At 41.9% G+C, this 23850-nt stretch overlaps 1 protein-coding gene across 8 annotated transcripts in view; it reads left to right on the top strand.

Moving 5' to 3' along the window:
* The window catches only part of LOC124041618 (solute carrier family 35 member F5-like), a 36736-nt gene extending 13149 nt beyond the window's left edge, over positions 1 to 23587 (top strand). For all 8 annotated transcript variants that reach the window (XM_046359405.1, XM_046359449.1, XM_046359431.1 and 5 more), the window contains 5 exons: positions 17858 to 18017; positions 18903 to 18993; positions 19452 to 19609; positions 19962 to 20062; positions 21013 to 23587. In XM_046359405.1, the coding sequence (XP_046215361.1) occupies positions 17858 to 18017; positions 18903 to 18993; positions 19452 to 19609; positions 19962 to 20043 (491 nt within the window). In that variant the 3' untranslated portion in view covers positions 20044 to 20062; positions 21013 to 23587. The remainder of the gene's footprint in view (positions 1 to 17857; positions 18018 to 18902; positions 18994 to 19451; positions 19610 to 19961; positions 20063 to 21012) is intronic.
* Positions 23588 to 23850: the final 263 nt, after the last annotated feature.

The raw sequence follows: 23850 nt of genomic DNA, 5'->3' as shown, positions 1-23850 counted from the left end.
GAGGATCTGCAGAGAAGAATGGGAGAAACTCTCCAAATAAATGTGTGCCAAGCTTTTAGCGTCATACCCAAGAAGACTCAAGGCTGTAGTCACTGCTAAAGGTGCTTCAACAAAGTACTGAGTAAAGGGTCTGAATACTTATGTAAATGTAATATTTCATTTTTTATTTTTATAAATTGGCAAAAATGTCAACTATTTTTGCTTTGTCAGTATGTGGTATCGCGTAGAGTGAGGATTTTTTATAAATATATTTTTTATCCATTTTATAATAAGGCTGTAATGTAACAAAAATGTTTAAGAAGTCTGAATACTTATTGAATGTACTGTTTAAACAGCCAAAAAAGTCAGTGATAAGGTGTCTCCTTGTTTTACACCCGAGGGTGTGGGAAACCAATCTGTGTATGATATTAATTTACATGCACACAAGCAATTGGTACTTTGTAAAGAGACTGGATTGCGTGATAAAATTTCCCATCAACCCCCTACCTTTAACAAACTCTAGGCTAAAATTATACCTATTTACAAAATCAAAAGCTATTGGGAAATCAATTAAGAATGCAAAAGTAGGCTTGTCTTCATGTAATCTATTTCTGATTATTGTACAGACCGAGAAGATATGATCTATACAGACTCTGGATTGACGAAAACCATTTTGTTCTTCCACTAGAATGGGGATCGATGAATATAATTTATAGACTGTACATAATAATCTTATGCCTCAATTGTTCAGTGGCACTTTAGGGTCATTTAAAAAAAAAAAATATTTGGGAATGTGATTCACTATAGACTTATACCAAGTGGATGGCAGTATACTGTACTCAAAACAAATTTGGAGCAAATCATATAGGATGTCATTTAATTCAGGGGATTTTAAAACTTCATTAGGCTGTTCATCAATGCCAAATGCGTTCCCATTTTTTGCAGGGTTAATCACCTTAACTTCTGCCACAGACAGCGCCTCATTTAAGTACGGGTTACATATATAAGAGGCCTCTAACATTGTGTTTTCCAGTTTAGTTCTCAGGTAACATATGTCTTTATAAAATTCTTCCTCCAAAATATGCCCCATTTTCGTTACCTGAGAACTAACAATCCCCTTCTCCCACTCCTTAAGTACCTGCGTAATATGAGAGTTCAGCCGCCCCTGCTATTTTCTTATGTCGTTTTGGACCTAACTTGTTTATTTGGCTCAAACTGTTGAGGATTTCTTGTCTGTATCTCCTCAAGCTGCAATAACTGCCCTCTCTGATATCTCTGTTTCAATAGGCACAGACTTTTATCAAACACACGCTGTTTTTTCTTGAATTCCTTCTTACGCTGTTCTGTTGTATTCCTGCTACGGGCCAGTCCATAGCATCAATGCCTTCCTCTTGCAGGAACTGCTGACACACTCCAGCCACACGAGGTCTAGCATTGTCTTGCATTAGGAGGAACCCAGGGCCAACTGCACCAGCATATGGTCTCACAAGGGGTCTGAGGATCTCATCTCGGTACCTAATGGCAGTCAGGCTACCTCTGGCGAGCACATGGAGGGCTGTGCGGCCCCCCCAAAGAAATGCCACCCCACACCATGACTGACCCACCGCCAAACCGGTCATGCTGGAGGATGCTGCAAGCAGCAGAACGTTCTCCATGGCGTCTCCAGACTCTGTCACGTCTGTCACATGTGCTCAGTGTGAACCAGGGCGCCAGTGGCGAATTTGCCAATCTTGGTGTTCTCTGGCAAATGCTAAACGTCCTGCATGGTGTTGGACTGAAAGCACAACCCCCAACTGTGGACGTCGGGCCCTCATACCACCCTCATGGAGTCTGTTTCTGACCGTTTGACAGACACATGCACATTGTGGCCTGCTGGAGGTCATTTTGCAGGGCTCTGGCAGTGCTCCTCCTTGCACAAAGGCGGAGGTAGCGGTCTTGCTGCTGGGTTGTTGCCCTCCTACGGCCTCCTCCACGTCTCTTGATGTACTGGCCTGTCTCCTGGTAGCACCTCCATGCTCTGGACACTACGCTGACAGACACAGCAAACCTTCTTGCCACAGCTCGCATTGATGTGCCATCCTGGTGAGCTGCACTACCTGAGCCACTTGTGTGGGTTGTAGACTCCATCTCATGCTACCACTAGAGTGAAAGCACCGCCAGCATTCAAAAGTGGCCAAAACATCAGCCAGGAAGCATAGGAACTGAGAAGTGGTCTGTGGTCACCACCTGCAGAACCACTCCTTTATTGGGGGTGTCTTGCTAATTGCCTATAATTTCCACCTGTTGTCTATTCCATTTGCACAACAGCATGTGAAATTTATTGTCAATCAGTGTTGCTTCCTAAGTGGACAGTTTGATTTCACAGAAGTGTGATTGACTTGGAGTTACATTGTGTTGTTTAAGTGTTCCCTTTATTTTTTTGAGCAGTGTATATACTCCACCACAGCTTTTCCTTTGCCAGATATGGATGTAAAGTTATCGCTTCAGGGGCATATCCTTCCATTAATGATACACATTTTAGTGTCCTGAAGGAATTCTATTAGGGTTTGCCCATGATGATTAACAATGTCATCCAAAGCAACACGCAATGGAATATTATCAATATCATTTATAGAGTCAGCTAACCTCCCAATTGGAGTAAATATCTCTGCTTCTATATGTACAGTACCAATCCGAAGTTTGGACATACCTACTCATTTAAGGGTTTTTCTTTATTTTTACTATTTTCTACATTGTAGAATAATAGTGAAGACGTCACAACTATGAAAGAACACACATGGAATATGTAGTAAACAAAAAAGTGTTAAACAAATCTAAATATATTTATATTTGAGATTCTTCAAAGTAGCCACCTTTTGCATTGACAGCTTTCGCATTTATCGTCGAAGGAATGAGCGTTACACCGAGGCCTGTACTCTGGTGCGGGATCGATTTGGAGGTGGAGGGTTCGTCGTGGTCTGGGGCGGTCTCTCACAGCATCATCGGACTGAGCTTGTTGTCATTGCAGGCAATCTTAATGCTGTGCGTTACAGGGAAGACATCCTTCTCCCTCATGTGGTACCCTTCCTGCAGGCACATCCTGACAGACAGTGCCACTAGCCATACTGCTCGTTCTGTGCATGATTTCCTGCAAGACATGAATGTCAGTGTTTGTCATGGCCAGCGGGATCTCAATCCCATTGCGCACGTCTGGGACCTGTTGGATCGGACGGTGAGGTCTAGGGCCATATGCCCCCCCCCCACAGAAATGTCCGAGAACTTACAGGTGCCTTGGTGGAAGAGTGGGGTAACATCTCACAGCAAGAACTGGCAAAACTGGTGAAGTCCATGAGGAGGAGATGCATTGCCGTACTTAATGCGCCGAGGAACTTCCACCTTCTCCACTGCTGTCCCGCCGATTTTGATAGGGTGGTTTCCTGAAGTCCACGAACAGCTCCTTTGCTTTGTTGAAGATGACACCACACACCCAGGACCCTCACCACCTCCCTGTAGGCTGTCTCATCATTGTTGGTAATCAGGCCTACCACTGTTGTTGTCTGTGAACTTGATGATTGAGTTGGAGGTATGCGTGGCCACTCAGCCATGGGTGCACAGGGAGTACAGGAGGGGGCTGAGGACGCACCTTGTGGGACCCCAGTGTTGAGGATCAGCGAAGTGGAGGTGTTGTTTCCTACCTTCACCACCTGGGGGTGGCCCGTCAGGAAGTCCAGAACCCAGTTGCACAGGGCGGGGTTCAGACCCAGGCCTCAAGCTTAATGATGAGCTTGGAGGGTACTGGCATGACTGTCCTGTGAGGATCACAATTGACAATAACCAGACCTTCTCTCACTCACAGAAAATAGGAAGAGGGAACTGGGCGTGTTTGACAGTTCACACTCTGTTGTAAATCACAGGACTGGAACAATATTTATAACATTGTGGGGAATGGTCAGTGGGGAGCTATGGAAAATGAATGTAACATTGCTTTTTATTTTGTGATTAAAAACTGTATGAATGAAATACTTTAACTTGGAAAGTATATCCTCTTTATCTGTGAAGTTTCCAACCAATACGTTGTGCATATAATATGAAAAATGTAAGTATTTTGTTAAGATAGGAATGTGATTTTAGGAGGTATGAGAGAATATATCTCCTATAAACTGTACATAAAGTTGAAGTCAGACGTTTGCATACACCTTAGCCAAATACATTTAAACTCAGTTTTTCACAGTTCCTGACATTTATTCCTAGTAAAAATTCCCTGTCTTAAGTCAGTTAGGATCAACATTTTATTTTAAGAAAGTGAAATGTAGCAGTGAGATAGGATACTAACTACTAACAATTGGATACCATGAAATTGAGGGGAAAACGGGTTCAAAATATTTTTTTAAAGAAATGAATGTGAAATATCAGAATAATAGTAGAGAATGACTGACTCATTTCAGATTTTATTATCACATTCCCAGTGGGTCAGAAGCTTACATACACTCAATTAGTATTTGGTAGCGTTGCCTTTAAATTGTTTAACTTGGTTCAAATGTTTTGGCCCATTTACTCCTGACAGCTGGTATAACAGAGTCAGGTTTGTCGGCCTCCTTGCACACACACACTTTTTCAGTTTTGCCCACAAATGTTCTATAGGATTAAGGTCAGGGCTTTGTGATGGCCTCTCCAATACCTTGACTTTGTTGTCCTTAAGCCATTTTGCCACAACTTTGGAAGTATGCTTGGGGTCATTGTCCATTTGGAAGACCCATTTACGTCCAGCTTTAACTTCCTGACTGATGTCTTGATGTTGCTTCAATATATCCACATAATTTTCCATCCTCATGATGCAATCTATTTTGTGAAGTGCACCAGTCCCTCCTGCAGCAAAGCACCCCCACAACATGATGCTGCCACCCCCGTGCTTCATGGTTGGGATGGTGTTCTTCGGCTTGCAAGCCTCTCCCTTTTTCCTCCAAACATAACGTATTGAGGGTTAGTATGACCAAACAGTTATATTTTTGTTTCATCAGACCAGAGGACATTTCTCCGAAAAGTACGAGGTTTGTCCCCATGTGCAGTTGCAAACCATAGTCTGGCTTTTTTGTGGCGGTTTTTGAGCGGCCTTTCAGGTTATGTCAATATAGGACTCCTTTTACTGTGGATATAGATACTTTTGTACCTGTTTCCTCCAGCATCTTCGCAAGGTCCTTTTGCTGTTGTTCTGGGATTGATTTGCACTTTTCACACCAAAGTACGTTCATCCCTAGGAGACAGAATGCGTCTCCTTCCTGAGTGGTATGACGGCTATGTGGTCTCATGGTGTTTATACTTGTGTACTATTGTTTGTACAGATGACTGTGGTACCTTCAGGCATTTGAAAATTGCTCCCAAGGACGAACCAGACTTGAAAATGTCCTGACTTGCCAAAACTATAGTTTGTTGACAAGAATTTTGTGGAGTCGTTGAAAAACGAGTGTTAATGTCTCCAACATAAGTGTATGTACTGTAAGTAAGTAGCCATGCCCTGAGTGATGTCGGAGAGCGTGTCAGACTGACTGAGCTGTCCCCATCAGCCAGAGTGCGTAAAAAGCCTTGGTAACAAAATTAACGTTAAACCAGGAAACGTGAGGGGAGAGCTACGTGTTTGAAATGGTTGGAACTTTGAATCTCAACACGAGGTGAAGAAGTAAACTCCCCTTCCTTTAGACCAGGAAAGACTGGGATCTACAGCCCACGTCTAAAGTGGTTTAAATCCTGACTATCAACATGAGGCGGAAGAGGCAAGAAGCTCACCTCAGACAATCGCTGGTACAGCTGATTAGCTGTCCTAAGTCATATCAAGAAAAACGAATCTAAGTGAAACTATCCTACTATGCTCATCACCAATGGGAACTGTCGACATGGCTGGCTATCTTCCAGAGTGAACAACCGTAGAAGACTGGAAAGGGGAGACCCCTTTCTGGCAATTAGTGCCATACAGCTTGCCGCTGAAATGCCAATAATCTTCATAAAGAGGGCTGGTTCCGATCTAACAGGCTCTCGCACGTAAATTAAAAAACATTCATGATTTCTTATTCCAAACGGGCGGCAGTCCGTTTGCAAAGTATATTATTAATGTGAGAATGGTTCTAGAATTTATCCACGATAAGTGTGCCTCTTTCTCCCCCGCTCCCCTTAATCTTTTTGTATCAAGCCGTCATATGGACCTTTTTGTCTCATGTAAAAGGTGTATGTTTATTCTGTGTTATTATTTAGTTAGCTAGTAAATAAATCATTCAACCAATTTGTGTATTACTGATTCATGAGTAAGGCTGGGGTTTTTGCAGATGAATGAGGTTACGACTGTTCAGAATTATGATGAGGTAATGATTAATAAGATGACTGTTTATCGATTGTAATAGGAAAAGTTTAATTCGGGAGATGGTAACTCTTTACCCTCTTACCTCCACCCGACATGCAGGCGTCCCATCTAGACATCTGGAAATGCAAATGCGCTACGCTAAATGCTAATAGCACTTGTTAAAACTCAAACGTTCATTAAAACACACATGCAGGGTACTGAATTAAAGCTACACTCGTTGTGAATCCAGCCAACAAGTCAGATTTTTAAAATGCTTTTCGGCGAAAGCATGAGAAGCTATTATCTGATAGCATGCAACACCCCTAAAGACCCGCAGGGGACGTAAACAAAATAATTAGCATAGTCGGCGCTACACAAAATGCAGAAATAAAATCTAAAACATTCATTACCTTTGACCATCTTCTTTGTTGGCACTCCTAGATGTCCCATAAACATCACTATTGGGTCTTTTTTTTTCGATTAAATCGGTCCATATATAGCCTAGATATCGATCTATGAAGACTGTGTGATCAAGGAAAAAAACAGTGTTTTATAACGCAACGTCATTTTTATAAATTAAAAAAGTTGACGATAAACTTTCACAAAACACTTCAAAATACTTTTGTAATGCAACTTTAGGTATTAGTAAACGTTAATAATCGATCAAATTGATCACGGGGCGATGTATATTCTATAGCTCTACGTCTTGAAATAATGTCCGGATAAATCTCAACCAAAATATCCTGTTGGAGACCGGAAGAAATGGGCTGTCTCTTGTTCGTTTGACCAAGAAACAAATCCTAGGCAAATGACAAGACTGTTGACATTGTGTGGAAGCTGTAGGTATTGCAACCTCGGCTCCAGGTAATGTGGTTTCCATTCATCAATATATTCAAGTGGCGCATTGATATATTTTTTTCCGATGAAACGCACGTTCTGTTATAGTCACAGCCGTGATTTAACCAGTTTTAGAAACGTTTGAGTGTTTTCTATCCACACATACTAATCATATGCATATACTATATTCCTGGCATGAGTAGCAGGGCGCTGAAATGTTGCGCGTTTTTTAACAGAATGTTCGAAAAAGTAGGGGGTAGGATCAACAGGTTAAACAACTTCCTCTGTGGTGCCCCAAATCCCAAATGAATTAGTTGTTACATGATTCATTTAAATTGGGTAACAATTAAACATAGTTAGTGGATTAAATAAGTAACAGTCATCAGATTTCAAAGTAAAGTCACGACAGTAGTATGGATTTGAATGCTGACCTATGGTCAATGAACAGCATTCTTACATAGGTATTCCTCTTGTCCAGATGGGATAGGGCAGTATGCAGTGTGATTGGATTTATGCATCGTCTGTGGATCTATTGGGATGGTAAGCAAATTGAAGTGGTTCTAGAGTGTCAGGTAAGGTAGAGGTGGTATGATCCTTGGCTAGTCCTTCAGAGTACTTCATGATAATATGACAGAAGTGAGTGCTATAGTAAATTATTTCAAGTTACCTTTGGTCTTTTGTGGGTGCAGGACCAATGGTGGCCACCTGGAAGCATGTGGGGACATTAGACTGGGATAGGGAGAGATCAAGTATGTCCGTAAACACTCCAGCCAGCTGGTCTGCGCATGCTCTGAGGACGCGGCTAAGACTGCCATCAGGGAACGTAGCCTTGCGAGGGTTAACACACTTAGATGTCTTACTCACATCGGAGGAGAGCCCACAGTCCTTGATAGCAGGCAGCGTCGGGGGCACTGTTCTCCTCAAAGTGGGAGAAGGTGTCCGTGACGTGGCTGGTTGTCTTTGTAGTTCGTGTCTGAGCCGTTGAACTCCACTTTGTCACTATACTGATGTTTTTTACCTTTCAGAGGGTACGCTTTGATTGCCTTACAGAGGGAATAACTAGACTGTTTGTATTCGGCCATATTCCCAGTCACTTTGCCATGGTTAAATGCGGTGGTTCGCGCTTTCAGTTTTGCGCGAATGCTGCCATCTATCCATGGTTTCTGGTTAGGTTAGGTTTTAATATTCAACAGTGGGTACGACCTCTCCTATACACTTCCTGATACAACGTGTTAGTGTATTTGTCGATGTTATTCTCGGAGGCTACCCGGAACATATATCAGTCCGCGTGATCAAAACAATTTTGAAGCTTGGATTCTGATTGATCTGACCAGTGTTGACTAGTCCTTAGCACTGGTACTGGTACTAAAAACAGTTGCATGCATTCATGAATTGTGGTTTATTTATTGTTTAGGCTAATTATTCAAAGCTCCCTTTTTGTTATTTAATTTTAAAACTAAAATGCTTGAAGACATTTCAAATCATGAATCTCGTGTGATGGCATGAACGAATGAATGAGTGTGCAAGATGGCGCCGACAGAGATGGTCACCTGCTTCGAGTCCTTAGTATTTAGTTTTTTTATGTATTATTTCTTAAGATTTCCTGGGGTAACAATGCAAGTATTTTTACATATAGCCGGTAAGAACTATTGGATATAAGACCGACGTCAACTTACCAACATTACGGCCATGAATACGACTTTCCCGAAGAGGATCCTCTGTTTGGACCACCACCCAGGACAATGGACCTAATCCCAGAAGACGACCCTAAAACAACAGTGCCGGAGACAGAGAGGCCTCCTGGTCAGGCTCCATAGATGTGCACATTGCTCACAGCTCCTGAGTATACTACTCTCCAATATCCAGTCTCTTGACAACGAGGTAGATGATATTTGAGCAAGGGTTGCCTTCCAGGGAGACATCAGAGATTGTAACATCCTCTGAATCGGTTCAGCCACCGGGCTTCTCCATGCATCGTGCCGACAGAGAGGAACTCTTCTCTGGGAATAGGAAGGGCGGGGGTAAATGCCTCATGATTAACAACTCATGGTGTAATCATAACAACACAGGAACTCAAGTCCTTCTGCTCACCTGACCTAGAATTCCTTACACTCAAATGCCGGCCATATTATTTTCCAAGGGAATTATCGTCAGTTATGTTACAGTGGTCCACATTTCCCCTCAAGCAGACACCAAGGAACTTCACTGGACTCTATGTAAACTGGAAACCATATATCCTGAGGTTGCATTTATTGTAGCTGGGGATTTTAACAAAGCAAAATTGAGAACAAAGCTACCTAAATTTGAGCAGTTTATTGATTGCACTACGCACGTGTCTAATACACTCGATCACTGCTACACTAACTTCCACGATGCATACACAGCCCTCCCCCACCCTCCCTTTGGCAAATCTGACCACGACACCATCTTTTGCTCCTACCGTCTTATAGGCAGAAACTCAAACAGGCTGTACCAGTGTACCAGTAACCATTCAATGCTGGTCTGACCAAGCGGAATCCACGCTTCAAGTTTGTTTTGATCATGCGGACTGGGATATGTTCCGGTCAGCCTCAGATAACAACATCGATCTATACGCTGACTTCGAGTGCATTGGGGATGTTGTACCCACTGTGACTATTTAACCTACCCTAACCAGAAACCGTGGATGGATGGCAGCATTCGCGCAAAACTGAAAGCGCAAACCACCGCATTTAACCATGGAAAGAGGTCTGGAAATATGGCTGAATATAAACAGTGTAGTTATTCCCTACGCAAGGCAGACAAGCGAAATACCGGTGCAGGAACAAAGTGGAGTCGTAATTCAGGGTCTGCAGGAAATGGCAGGGTCTACAGGAAATAACGGACTACAACAAACAACCAGCCACGTCACGGACACCGTCATGCTTCCAGACAAACTAAACACCTTCTTTGCCCTACTCTGGGGATAATACAGTGCCACCGTTGTGGCTCACAAACAAGGACTGCGCCGACCCCTCCGTGGCCGATGTGAGTAAAACATGTAAACATTTTAAACCTCGCAAGGCTTCTGGCCCAGACAGCAACCATTGCCCGCATCCTCAGAGCATGTGCAGACCAGCTGGCTGGTGTGTTTACAGACATATTCAATCACTCCTTATCCCATTCTGCTGCCCCCACATGCTTCAAGATGGCCACCCTTGTTCCTGTACCCAGGAAGGCAAAGATAACTGAACTAACTACACCTGAAGCACTGACTTCTGTCATCATGAAGTGCTTTGAGAGACTAGTCAAGGATCATATCACCTCCACCTTACCGGCCTCCGTAGACCCACTTCAGTTTGCGTACCACCACAACAGGTCCACAGACGATGCAATCGCCATCACACTGCCCTATCCCATCTGGACAAGAGGAATACCTACGTAAGAATGCTGTTCATTGACAACAGCTCAGCATTCAACATCATTGTACCCTCCAAGCTCATCGATCTGGAGGCCCTTGGTCTCAACCCCTCCCTGAGCAATTGGGTCCTAGACTTTCTGTCGAGCCGCCCCAGGTGTTGAAGGTAGGAAACAACATTTCCACTTCGCTGATCCTCATCACTGGGGCCCCACAAGGGTGCGTGCTCAGCTCTCCTGTACTCCCTGTTCACCCACGACTGCGTGGCCATGCCCGCCTCCAACTCAATCATCAAGTTTGCAGACGACACAACAGTAGTGGGCTTGATTACCAATAATGACGAGACCGAGAGGAGGTGAGGGCACTCAGTGTGGTGTCAGGAAGTGTCAGTATCTCACTCAACTTCAACAAAACAAAGGAGATGATCATGGACTTCAGGAAATAGCAGAGGGAGCACCCACCTATCCACATAGAAGGGACAGCAGTGGAGTTGGAAAGATTTTAAGTTTCTCGGCATGGAGGGCAGGTAGTTTGCCCCCAGTGATGCGTTGTGCAGACCGCACCACCCTCTGGAGAGCTGTTGCGCCTTCTTCACCACACTGTCTGTGTGGGTGGACCATTTCAGTTTGTCCGTAATGGTCCACTGAAATGGTCCACCCACACAGACAGTATGGTGTAGAAGGCGCAACAGCTCTCCAGAGGGTGGTGTGGTCTGCACAACGCATCACCGGGGGCAAACTACCTGCCCTCCAAGACACCTACAACACCCGATGTCACAGCTAAACAGTAATCACTAACTCAGAGAGTCTGCTGCCTTCATTGAGACCCAATCACTAGCCATTTTAATAAATTAATCACTAGTCACTTTAAATAATGCCACTTTAATAATGTTTACATATCTTACATTACTTATATCATATGTATATACAGTATTTTATACAATCTACTGCACCTTGCCTATGCCGCTCGGCCATTGCTCATCCATATATTTAAATGTACATACACCCCTTTTAGATTTGTGTGCATTAGGTAGTTGTTGGGAAATTGTTAGATATTACAACACTGTTGGAAATAGATGCACAACATTTCACTACACTCGCATTAACATCTGCTAACCATGTGTATGTGACCAATACGATTTGATTTGATGATTTGATTGATACAGTAGCCTATGTATTGAAGTATATAAATAAGTAAGTTACGGTACTAAGACTGAATAGGACACGCCTACAGCTCGATGGTGGTTATACAAGGCTACTATACAAAGCCTACTAATGACAACAACATTACTTATTATTATAATGATGATCATAATAATAATTGTAATAATAACAATAAGAAGGAGATCAAGAAAAAGGAGGGCATAAGAGCCAGAGCTGCGTGCTTTTATTGTGTGACAAACAGGCAATGTTAGATTGCCTATTTGGAACAGTGTAAATAACACTAAATAAATAAGTATTACCAGTTTGTTCTAATGAAAGCCTTTATTACAGCATAGCAAAGAGCAAAAACAGGCAAATCTGTGAAATTGCTTTATCATACATTTTACCGTTGCATGAGGCCTGGTGCTCTTGGAATCAGTAGGCTATTAAACAACCACTCAAACAGGCAACAGGAGCAAGATCTGTCTTATTTTTGTAGAGATATATGGATGATTATTAAGCCAGGCATATTTACCAGTTAGGCTATTGATTATAGACCTAATTAAGTTTGGTTTTCCTACATTTTCTTAGACAGGCTAAGTCAAGCTGTTTCCTCGCCTGTGCTGCTCTTCCTCCTCACTGTTCTCAATCCCAATATACTGGTTAACTTTGCTATTATGCACATGGCAACGTAAGGAAAGACAACAATGGATTAGCAGCTGGGTCTGGTCTGCTTAGTTCACATGCTGTAATGTAACCAGACATGTGATGAGTGGAATATCTCTCTTCCTCTTCCGTCTCTCTGCTGTGTGCGCTCGGTCTCGGCAACTAACAGCTGCTGTATAGCTGTCAGTTTCTCTTGTGATGCTTAAACATCCACTATGCGTGCAGCTTTGAGCAACAATCTTGAACGAAAACGTACAGAAAGTTCATCCATCAGCACATTCCCAGGCATTTCTTTAGATAACAGCAACACTTTTAAATTCCTCTTGTTTCAACTCTAAATTTCCCACAATGATTTTAATCAGAATATCCATTCCATTTAGCTACATTTTTTGTTGTAGTTCTCATGTCAAATGATTTAAGCCAATTATCCCTGTTCTAGAAGTATCATCTTGCAACTAGTGCATGTTGAAGAACATGGTAGGCTATATCTATTAATAGTTGTATGATATTTTACAAGAACTTAGACCTGATCTGTTGTTATTGTCTTAGAATAGAGTTTATTTGGTGTTTTCTTCCCCTATAATCAAAAGACACAGTGTACAAAATATTAGGAACACCTTTCTAATATTGAGTTGCACCCACTTGCCCTCAGAATAGCCTCAATTTGTCGGGGCATGGACTACAAGGTGTCAAAAGCATTCCATAGGGATGCTTGGCCCATGTTGACTCCAATGCTTCCCACAGTTGTGTCAAGTTGTTCTTTGGTTGTGGACCATTCTTCATACACACAGGAAACTGTTGAGCATGAATAACCCAGCAGTGTTGCAGTTCTTGACACACACAAACCGATATTTTGTCATGCCCATTTTTTTATTTAACCAGGCAAGTCAGTTAAGAACAAATTCTTATTTTCAATGACTGCCTAGGAACAGTGGGTTAACTGCCTGTTCAGGGTTAACTGCCGACAGATTTGTACCTTGTCAGCTCCGGGGTTTGAACTTACAACCTTCCAGTTACTAGTCCAACGCTCTAACCACTAGGCTACCCTGCCGCCCTCCGAATGGCACACGTACACAATCCATGTCTGAAAGCTTAAAAATCATTCTTTAACCTGTCTCTTCCCCTTCATCTACGATGATTTTTGTGGATTTAATAGGTGACATCAATAAGAGATCACAGCTTTCACCTGGATTCACCTGGTCAGTCTGTCATGGAAATAACAGGTGTTCCTAATGCTTTTTCCACATTCTGTTACGTTGGAGCCTTATTGTAGAACGGATTAAATCGTTGTTGTTTTATCAATGTCCACCCAATACCCCATAATGACAAAGAAAAAACGGTTTAAATTTTTTTTGCAAATGTATTAAAAATAAAGAACTGATTTCACATTCACAAAAGTATTAAGAATCTTTACTCAGTACTTTGTTGAAGCACCTTTGGCAGCGATTACAGCCTCAAGTCTTCTTGGGTATGACGTTACAAGCTTGTGTTTGGGGAGTTTCTCCCATTCTTCTCTGCAGATTCTCTCATTCTCTGTCAGGTTGGATGGGGAGAGTCGCTGCACAGCTATTTTCAGGTCTCTCCAGAGATGTTGGATCGGTTTCAAGTCTGAGCTCTGGCTGGGCCACTCAAGGACCTTCAGAGACTTGTCCCGAAGCCACTCCTGTGTTGTTTTGGCTGTATGCTTAGGGTTGTTGTCCTGAACATTCGCCCCAGTTTTGAGGTTCTGAGCGCTCTGGAACAGGTTTTCATCAAGTATCTCTCGGTACTTTGCTCCGTTCATCTTACCCGCTATCCTGACTGTCCCTGCCGCTGAAAAACAATCCCACAGCATGGTGCTGCCACTCATGCTTCACCTTGGGGATGGTGCCAGTTTTCTTCCAGACATGGCATTCAGGCCAAAGAGTATAATCTTGGTTTCATCAGACCAGAAAATCATGTTTCTCATGATCTGAGAGTCCTTTAGGTGTGTTTTGGCAAACATCAAGTGGCCTGTCGTGCCTTTTACTGAGGACTGGCTACCGTCTGGCCATAAAGGCCTGATTGGTGGAGTGCTGCAAAGATGGTTGTCTGTCCTTCTGGAAGGTTCTCCCATCTCAGCAGAGGAACTCTGGAGCTCTGTCCTTCAATTCTGCATAATTTTTGGTACCCTTCCCCAGTTCTGTGCTTTGACACTATCCTCTCTTGTTCTATGGACAATTCCTTCAACCTAATGGCTTGATCTTTGCTGTGACAGGCACTGTCAACTGTGGGACCTTTTTATAGACAGTTGTGTGCCTTTCCAAATCGTATCCAAACAATTGAATTTACCACAGGTGGACTCCAATCAAGTTGTAGAAACATCAAGGATGATCAATGGAAACAGGATGCACCTGAGCTCAACTTTGAGTCTAATGGCAAATGGTCTAATTTACTTATTTAAATAAGGTATGTTTTGCAAAAATGTCAAACTGTTTTCGCTTTGTCATTAAGGGGTATTGTGCCATGCTGCTAGGTGACCTAAACTGTGTGCCCTCAATCTCACACAAATTATCAATGAACCTACCAGGTACAACCCCAAAGCCGTAAACACGGGCACCCTCATAGATATAATCCTAACCAATTTGCCCTCTAAATACACCTCTGCTGTTTTCAACCAAGATCTCAGCGATCACTGCCTCATTGCCTGCATCCATAATGGGTCAGTTGTCAAATGACCTCCACTCATCACTATAAAACGCTTCCTGAAACACTTCAGCAAGAAGGTTTTTCTAATCGACCATGCCCGGGTATCCTGGAAGGATATCGACCTCATCAAGAAATGTAGAACCAGGAACAGATATAGCCCTTGGTTATCTCCAGACCTGACTGCCCTTAACCAACACAAAAACATCCTGTGGCGTTCTGCATTAGCATCGAACAGCCCCCCTTGAAATGCAACTTTTTAGGGACGTTAGAAACCAATATACACAGGCAGTAAGAAAAGCCAAGGTTAGCTTTTTCATGCAGAAATTTGCTTCCTGCAACACAAACTCAAAAACGTTGTGGAACATTGTAAAGTCCATGGAGAATAAGAGCACCTCTTCCCAGCTGCCCACTGCACTGAGGATAGGAAACTCTGTCACCACCGATAAATCCACTATAATTGAGAGTTTCGATAAGCATTTTTCTACGGCTGGCCATGCTTTCCACCTGGCCACCCCTACCCCGGTCAACAGCACTGCCACCCCCCCACAGCAACTTGTCCAAGCCTTCCCCACTTCTCCTTCTCCCAAATCCAGTCAGCTGATATTCTGAAAGAGCGGAAAAATCTGGACCCCCACAAATCACCGGGCTAGACAATCTGGACCCTTTCTTTCTTAAAATGATCTGCCGAAATTGTTGCAACCCCCAACGACCCCCGAAATTGTTTCAACCCCTGATAATTTGTGTGAGATTGAGGGCATCAAGCTTAGCCTGTTGAACCTCTGACGTCTGAGATTCCCAAAGATTGGAAAGATGGTCATCCCCCTCTTCAAAGGGGGGGACACTCTTGGCCCAAACTGCTACAGACCTATATCTATCCTACCCTGCCTTTCTAAGGTCTTCGAAAGTCAAGTTAACAAACAGATCATCGACCATTTTGAATCCCACCATACCTTCTCCGCTATGCAATCTGGTTTCAGAGCTGGTCATGGGTGCACTTCAGCCACGCTCAACGTTCTAAACGATACATTAACCGCCATTGATAAGAAACAACACTGTGCAGCCGTATTCATTGACCTGGCCTAGGCTTTCGACTCTGTCAATCACCACATCCTCATCGGCAAACTCAACACCATTGGTTTCTCAAATGATTGCCTCGCCTGGTTCACCAACTACTTCTCCAACAGAGTTCAGTGTGTCAAATCTGAGGGCCTGTTGTCCGGGCCTCTGGCAGTCTCTATGGGGGTGCCACGGGGTTCAATTCTTGGGCCGACTCTCTTCTCTGTATATATCAATGATGTCGCTCTTGCTGCTGGTGAGTCTCTGATCCACCTTTACGCAGACGACACCATTCGGTATACTTCTGGCCCTTTTTTCGACACTGTGTTAACAACCCTCCAGACAAGCTTCAGTGCCATACAACTCTCCTTCCGTGGCCTACAACTGCTGTTAAATACAAGTAAAACTAAATGCATGCTCTTCAACCTGCCTGCACCTGCCCGCCTGTCCAGCATCACTATTCTGGACGGTTCTGACTTAGAATATGTGGACAACTACAAATACCTAGGTGTCTGGTTAGACTGTAAACTCTCCTTCCAGACTCACATAAAACATCTCCAATTCAAAGTTAAATCTAGAATTGGCTTCCTATTTCCCAACAAAGCATCCTTCACTCATGCTGCCAAACTGACCATCTTACCGATCCTCGACTTTGGCGATGTCATTTACAAAATAGCCTCCAACACCCTACTCAACAAATTGGATGCGGTCTATCACTGTACCATCTGTTTTGTCACCAAAGCCTCATATACTACCCACCACTGCGACCTGTACACTCTTGTTGGCTGGCCCTCGCTTCATACTCGTCGCCAAACCCACTGGCTCCAGGTCATCTACAAGACCCTGCTAGGTAAAGTCCCGTCTTATCTCTGTTCGCTGATCACCATAGCTGCACCCACCCGTAGCACACGTTCCAGCAGGTATATCTCACTTGTCACCCCCAAAGCCAATTCCTCCTTTGGCCGCCTCTCCTTCCAGTTTTCTGCTGCCAATGACTGGAACGAACTTCAAAAATCTCTGATACTGGAAACACTTATGTCCCTCACTAGCTTTAAGCACCAGCTGTCAGAGCAGCTCACAGATCACTGCACCTGTACATAGCCCATCTATAAATAGCTACCTCTTCCGCCATACCCCTATTGTATTGATTTATTTTGCTGCTTTGCACCTCAGTATTTCTATTTCTACTTTGCACACTCATCTACTGTCAAATCTACCATTCCAGTGTTTTAATTGCTATATTGTATTTACTTGGCCTAATTTATTGCCTCTTACCTCCCTTATCTCACCTCATTTGCTCACATTGTATATAGACTTATTTTTCTACTGTATTATTGACTGTATTTGCTTTACTCCATGTGTAACTCTGCTGTTATATGTGTCGAACTGCTTTGCTTTATCTTGGCCAGGTCGCAGTTGTAAATGAGAACTTGTTCTCAACTTGCCTACCTGGTTAAATAAAGTTGAAATAAAAAATAAATAAAAAAATTCTAACATTTATTAAATAGTCAAACAAAGTATGTAAAAAGTCAAGGGGTCTGAATACTTTCCGAATGCAACTCAATGGGATGTTAAATATATATATATATATATTCTTTAATTAGGTTCAAATTTGAACAATTGAAAAAAAGAGATTGATGGAGTTAATCGCACAGAAAAGCATGTGATTAACTAGATACTTAAAAAAAAATCCTATGGCATCCCTAATTATATTATTGAATGTTAGTAATATGTAACTTGTAACATTTTTACCTGTGAATAGTGATAAATGTTAATAACATATAAGTAGTAATATAGTTGTTATTTTCTGTTATCTGTATCTCTTAGGGTTTGTGGGTTTGTTCAACCTGCTCCTCCTGTGGCCAGGGTTCCTTGTGCTTCACTACACAGGCTTCGAGGCCTTTGAGCTGCCCAGCAAGCTAGTGTGGATCTACATCCTCGTCAACGGCCTCATCGGTACCGTGCTCTCCGAGTTCCTCTGGCTCTGGTGCGTGTCGGTTGATGGATGGATTGAACGGCCACATATTATGTGCACTACACCTTGTCTGCTCTGCTATTCACACTGTGTGGAAACACACACTGTTCAAAAACCTGTTTCTTTAATCCAAACTTGATATTTGTGTGCATAAATTGGCCTTGCATGTAAATCATGCATTGATTTCAATGGGAGATATTCACGAAAATTAGAGTTACCCGGACAGATCTCGAGTTAAGATTCGGCCCCATGGGGTATTCAACCGGGGGTCTGCGGCCCACAAGAGAGCCCTTGGGGCCCCCATTTGGAGCCTATTACACTCACTAGAATATTTCACATGGGCTTTGTTTAACCAGCTAAACAGCTGCTCTTAGCGAAAATGTGTTTGGAGTTACCTTTCTTGCAAATAGACTGTTAGAGTTTTGATTATAATGTGGGGACTGGAGGTCAAAATTATCTACCAAATTTGTATGTTATTTTACCTTTATTTAACTAGGCAAGTCGGTTAAGAACAAATTCTTATTTTCAATGACTGCCTAGGAACTGCGGGTTAACTGCCTGTTCAGGGGCAGAACGACAGATTTGTACCTTGTCAGCTCAGGGGTTTGAACTTGCAACCTTCCGGTTACTAGTTCAACGCTCTAACCACTAGGCTACCCTGCCGCCTCTCTGCTCATTTCACCTGATAAGACAAGATGCGGGAATGTTTTATTTTTGCTAATGTATGTGGTTCGCCGGTGTGCCTGGGAAGGGGTCCCTGGCCAAGAAAAGGTTGAAGACTGCTATAGGATGTTATGCAGAGTTGTGCCCGAGTGATAAACATTTGATTTATTGCTTAAAGCTAGCATTTGATTGAATTGCTTGTGTTCTTTATAATGTTGTCTGTTCTTTCCATAGGGGCTGCTTTCTCACCTCCTCCCTAATAGGCACACTGGCCCTCAGCCTCACTATCCCACTCTCCATCATAGCAGACATATGCATGCAGAAGGTAAGAGGGGGCACTATTATTGCCGGACACACATGTTGCCGTCACACTCTTTAGCATGACTGGTCTACCAAAGGTGTTGTGTAAAAATGGTTCATTGGTCTAATAGTGGAACTGGGTTGTGATGGATGCTATGTCACATGCCACTTAGCGTAATTCTGTTTTGTGACAGGGTATCACCTAGCAATGTGATGAGAGAGCTTTGTCTGTATATGCTAAGTTTCAAATGAGCATATATTTTTGTGTGGCAATAGTTTCAAAAGTTGAGATGTCAAGACAATGCACTACTCTTCTATAAATCAGTCCTGAGATGGTTGGGATTGCTATACCTGTAGCTTTTCTTAAAAGCGTAAGTTCATTGCAGTATTGGATAATGTTTCTGACCCATTGTTAGGCAACTGGCCCTTCCTTCTATAAATGTGCTATTTAAGCAGCTATCACTGCTATGTTTCTGTCCCCAGGTGCGTTTCTCCTGGCTGTTTTTCGCTGGAGCGGTTCCCGTATTCCTCTCCTTCTTCATCGCCACTCTGTTATGTCACTACAACAACTGGGACCCTGTTATGGTGGCGCTACGAAGAGTGTTTGCCTTTATATGCCGCTCGAAACACCGGATTCAAAGGTACTAGGGAAACCACTTGCTACTCTTTGTATTGTGCTGTTAACTTGGCCAATGCTTTGCAAGGTTTTACTTTCACAATAGTTGCAAACACACACATGCATGTACGCACACACACACAGAATCACTCTTATATTATCCAAATCTTTGTTATAAAGTCTCTTCCCTGACATTGAATCAAGGACAATGGATAGCGTTGGTTACTTTTAGGCTGGTGGAGATCGTTGTATTTCAATTTGTTTGCCTTTATGACGTTAATTTATTTGCATTATTGTGACGGCCCTCAATTTTCAACTGAATGCTAGTTGTTCCCATTCAGGTAGTGATTATGATCATGATAATCCTCTTCCGTCAGATTGCCAGAAGACTGCGAACAGTGTGAAAGCCTTATTCCCTTACACACCGTCTCCCACGACAATGAAAGCTTCTGCTTGTGATGCACCAGCCAATCACAAGGTAAGGAGACATCCAACTTCCTGTTTTTTTACGCCCTGTTACAATCTGAGGTTACCTGTGAAATAATAATGAATGTTTTTATTTATTTATTTAGAACTGTTATTTACAAACTAGTGTTTCCAATCAAGTAGTATACAGAGAATGGTCAATTTATGGTATTGATGAATAGCTGCATAAGAGACACAAACGTGATCTATTTTTGTCCAATGCTATTTGCCACATCATCAGGAAAACACTGGATTAACTCGCTTCTTATAATCACAACTTGTTTGTCTTTGAGCATCTGTTATGCATTTATCTAGGCCTACTTTATTAAATGTTTATACATAGTGTCGAGTGAGAGAGGTAGGACATGACGTAGAGGATGTTCATAATGTAAATATTTTAGATTAGACCATCGCCCACCCACTCCAAGGAATCTGGATTTTACCATGAAAAAAATAATATTATTTGTTTTCCCTGTTATTCGTTTTCGATACATTCTAAATGAAGACATGGTGTCTCATAGATGTGCCATTGGTGAATGCTGTATTAGAGCTACCCAAGGATATTATTCCTATCCTATTCTGAGGTTCCAGGCTTATCCAGGATTTGTCTGATAAGTACCCTCCTAGTATTCTGCTGGATTTATGCTGATAATGATGTAGCTAGGTTTTTATCAAAGAAACCAGCTGAAGGCTGTCAGTGGTTTCCATAGCAAAAATTATGACTTATGATCAAAATGTAGGAGTACATCCATTTGTACCCTTCTTGGGACATCAAAGATGAAAAATGTGATCATTTGAGTCAATAACGGACACACGAAATGGCTGTCTCTCATCTCGACCCATTTTATAACAGAGTAAAGTCCATTACAGAAAAATGTGCGGTGCATGGGTGAGTCTGTTTATATTGGTCTCCAATAGAGAAAACTAGGTATACTCCTCAAATGTGTGTCTTTCTCTCACCAGATGGTGAATACAGCGCAGAGCAGCGCGCAGAAGGTGAAGTGACAATCTCAAAACGACCAAACAGAGACCTTACCCCCAGTGCCTCTCATTCAACCTATATATTCTCTGCAGTGTGGAGATGACCGATCCATCTCTACAAGATGAACTCTTTTTCCTTTGTACAACGTTGACGCGACTCGGGGGAAACCCACCTGGGGACAGAAACATGGCAGTGTGTTTTGTTATGTCGGATTTCGTTGTGTAAAAAGAAGGACTTTATGGTACTGAAAGTGCCAGCCTTTTATCAATGGCTCATACTGTCATGTGGCCACTTGAAATGGTACAAGTTTAAATAATGAGACAGAGGCTTCAGTCAGACCATAAGGAGAAAAGCAAAGGTATTGTTTTTGTTGTGAGGGGAAAAGTGCTCTGATTGGCTAATGTAGATGTATCCTCTTGTTGGTTGGCTAATGTAGATGTATCCTCTTGTTGGTTTTCTATAGCCTCACTGCTTGTTCACAGGTGTGGGTTTGGAGCAAGCACAATTCAGACCTGTTCATCTAGAAATAGTATGGGTGGAAAAAGTTGCTCATGTACTTCATTATCAGGCTGTTTAGGCGATTTACGAATCCGATTTACATATCTGTCCATATTCATAAATGGTCTCAGAGTAGGAGTATTGATATAGGATTTGTTTAGCCTTTTAGATCATAATGACTGATTATATGGACACAGAGGACCTGCACTATATCAGCAATGCTACTCTAGGACACTTTTTTTTAATACAGGTAAATTTGTGCAGTGCCTGCTCAGAATCACTGTGAACAAGCAGTATCTGAAGTTTGAGATTAGAAGAGAGCTGAGCACAGCTGTTGACTACCGCCTTTGATTTCTCCCCCATACTCTACATCCCTCTATCTCTGGCCCCTGGCAGCCAGGCAATGCTGGATCATGAAGGAAATCTGTGATGAAGACGTTTGTATGCGTTCTAATGTGAACTAAGACTAACCCCTCAACTAAACTAAGCTGCAATACAAAGTTCTAAATGCTGCTGCCTTTTCAACTGAAAACAGATGCCATCTCCAAACAGGTGTAAGTACTGTACTACGTCATGAAATGCAAATACATTGTTACTTTAGTTTGTATTTCAGATAATGACCCCTCTATACAAATAATAGCTTAGATGTTCTCAGATGTTTTACTCCACTTGTTTGTGTAAATCTTAACATGTTATGACACTAAAAAAGGTGGCATGGATTTAAGACAGACCAAGTAAATAGATTTTGCAGTATGTTTAACAAAAGCACTATTTTACCATCCAATTAAGTTCCCTTAGTCTTAATAGAGACCATTACCTAATAATGATCTGTTTTATCATTTCTACCACTCCTCGGTGGGCATTAGGAGCCACGAATGGAGACTTTATCTGATTTGATTATCTTTCAACAATTATGTTTAATGGTAAAATGTATGCCATGATAATGTTTGTATGTCCAACAATTGTATTTTAGACACATTTTGTTTGATCAGCACCTACAATGCAAATCAATCACCCACTCACTCTTATTCTGCTGCTGATTTAATTTGATGAGTAAAAGCATATATTTTTAGTTTTTTTTGTCTCTGTAACCCTTGATGTAAACCATGACAAGGAGCATGTTATCAATATTTTTCCATCAACTGTCAACCTGTGTGCAGAACTTTATGGAGTGTTTTCCCAGTGCTCGGTATGGATAGGACACATTTTATGACTGGCGATAATTGCAGGAAGTAATTACTTGCCCTGTAAAACTGTTTAAAAAAAAAGAAGTTCAGCCCCTTGAGCCATCTTTGTCTAACTCAGTTTTTAATTTCACATTGTCAAAAAAAAATGTATACCTTAGCCAATAGCTTTTGTCACTATCAGCTGTGATTAATGCACAAAGGAAATCAGCTGTGAGATGTATTTGGTTGTTTAATTCATGGGGTTCCTGTAGTCTATTTATATTTGCAAAAACAGGAACTCTGGAACTGTACATCCTATGATAATTGGTAAGCTAAAATGTAGATATGAAACAAATGATCATATCATCCATTTATGGAGTTTCTTATCGATGGGCAGGGTGCCAGATACATAAGTGCATTGTTTGTAATTTTTTCAAAACTCATGTTTTTAAAATGTGTATGTTTTCAAAAATTCTAAAAAAACAATCAATGGTGCTTACGGAATGTGCATATATCGTATACAGTAGTTTTTTTTTTCTCAGGTACTTTTACTTTGTCCAATCAGATTTTGTTTTGATAATGTCCCTTCCTTTATTAATGGATCTCTTTTTAAAAGATGTATGCTGATTTATAAAAGTGTGATTATCATAGTTTACTGTATCATCACAAGCTCTTTTGATGTGAAGATTCACTCATTTTGAATGTTATATCGTTTTTGTGCATCTCTGAGCGATGTTCTATTTATTCTTGGGATCATGCACAAAAACAATGTAAAAAAAACAATAATAATAATAAATGGGTGAATGTGAATCTTTCTTTTGTCTTTGTTGTTCCGTAAGTCCCTTTTCAATGTTATGCTGCACTATTAAAACTATGTGAAGATGTATTTTCATTCTTGTCTCTGCCATAATTGTCTTTTCAATGTAAGAATGATGTCTTAATAGTGATTTTTGTCCTGGTATCCCCACCTTCTCCCTAAATGAACATACTTATTTTTGCCATATCATTTACTATTGTGATCTTAAAATATAAACCTATTTAAATAAAATCACAAAAAATGTTGACTGGTCAAAAGCTGGAAAAGCTAAGAAATTCAAATGAGCATCATCACATCCTGAAATTCACATATGCACTAGGAAGGTTTTCCAGCAGCTT

The sequence above is a fragment of the Oncorhynchus gorbuscha genome, linkage group LG01, assembly GCF_021184085.1.
Source record: "Oncorhynchus gorbuscha isolate QuinsamMale2020 ecotype Even-year linkage group LG01, OgorEven_v1.0, whole genome shotgun sequence".
Classification (NCBI taxonomy): domain Eukaryota; kingdom Metazoa; phylum Chordata; class Actinopteri; order Salmoniformes; family Salmonidae; genus Oncorhynchus; species Oncorhynchus gorbuscha.
Note: the sequence above shows the minus strand (reverse complement) of the source record. Positions and strands in the feature narration are given on the sequence as shown.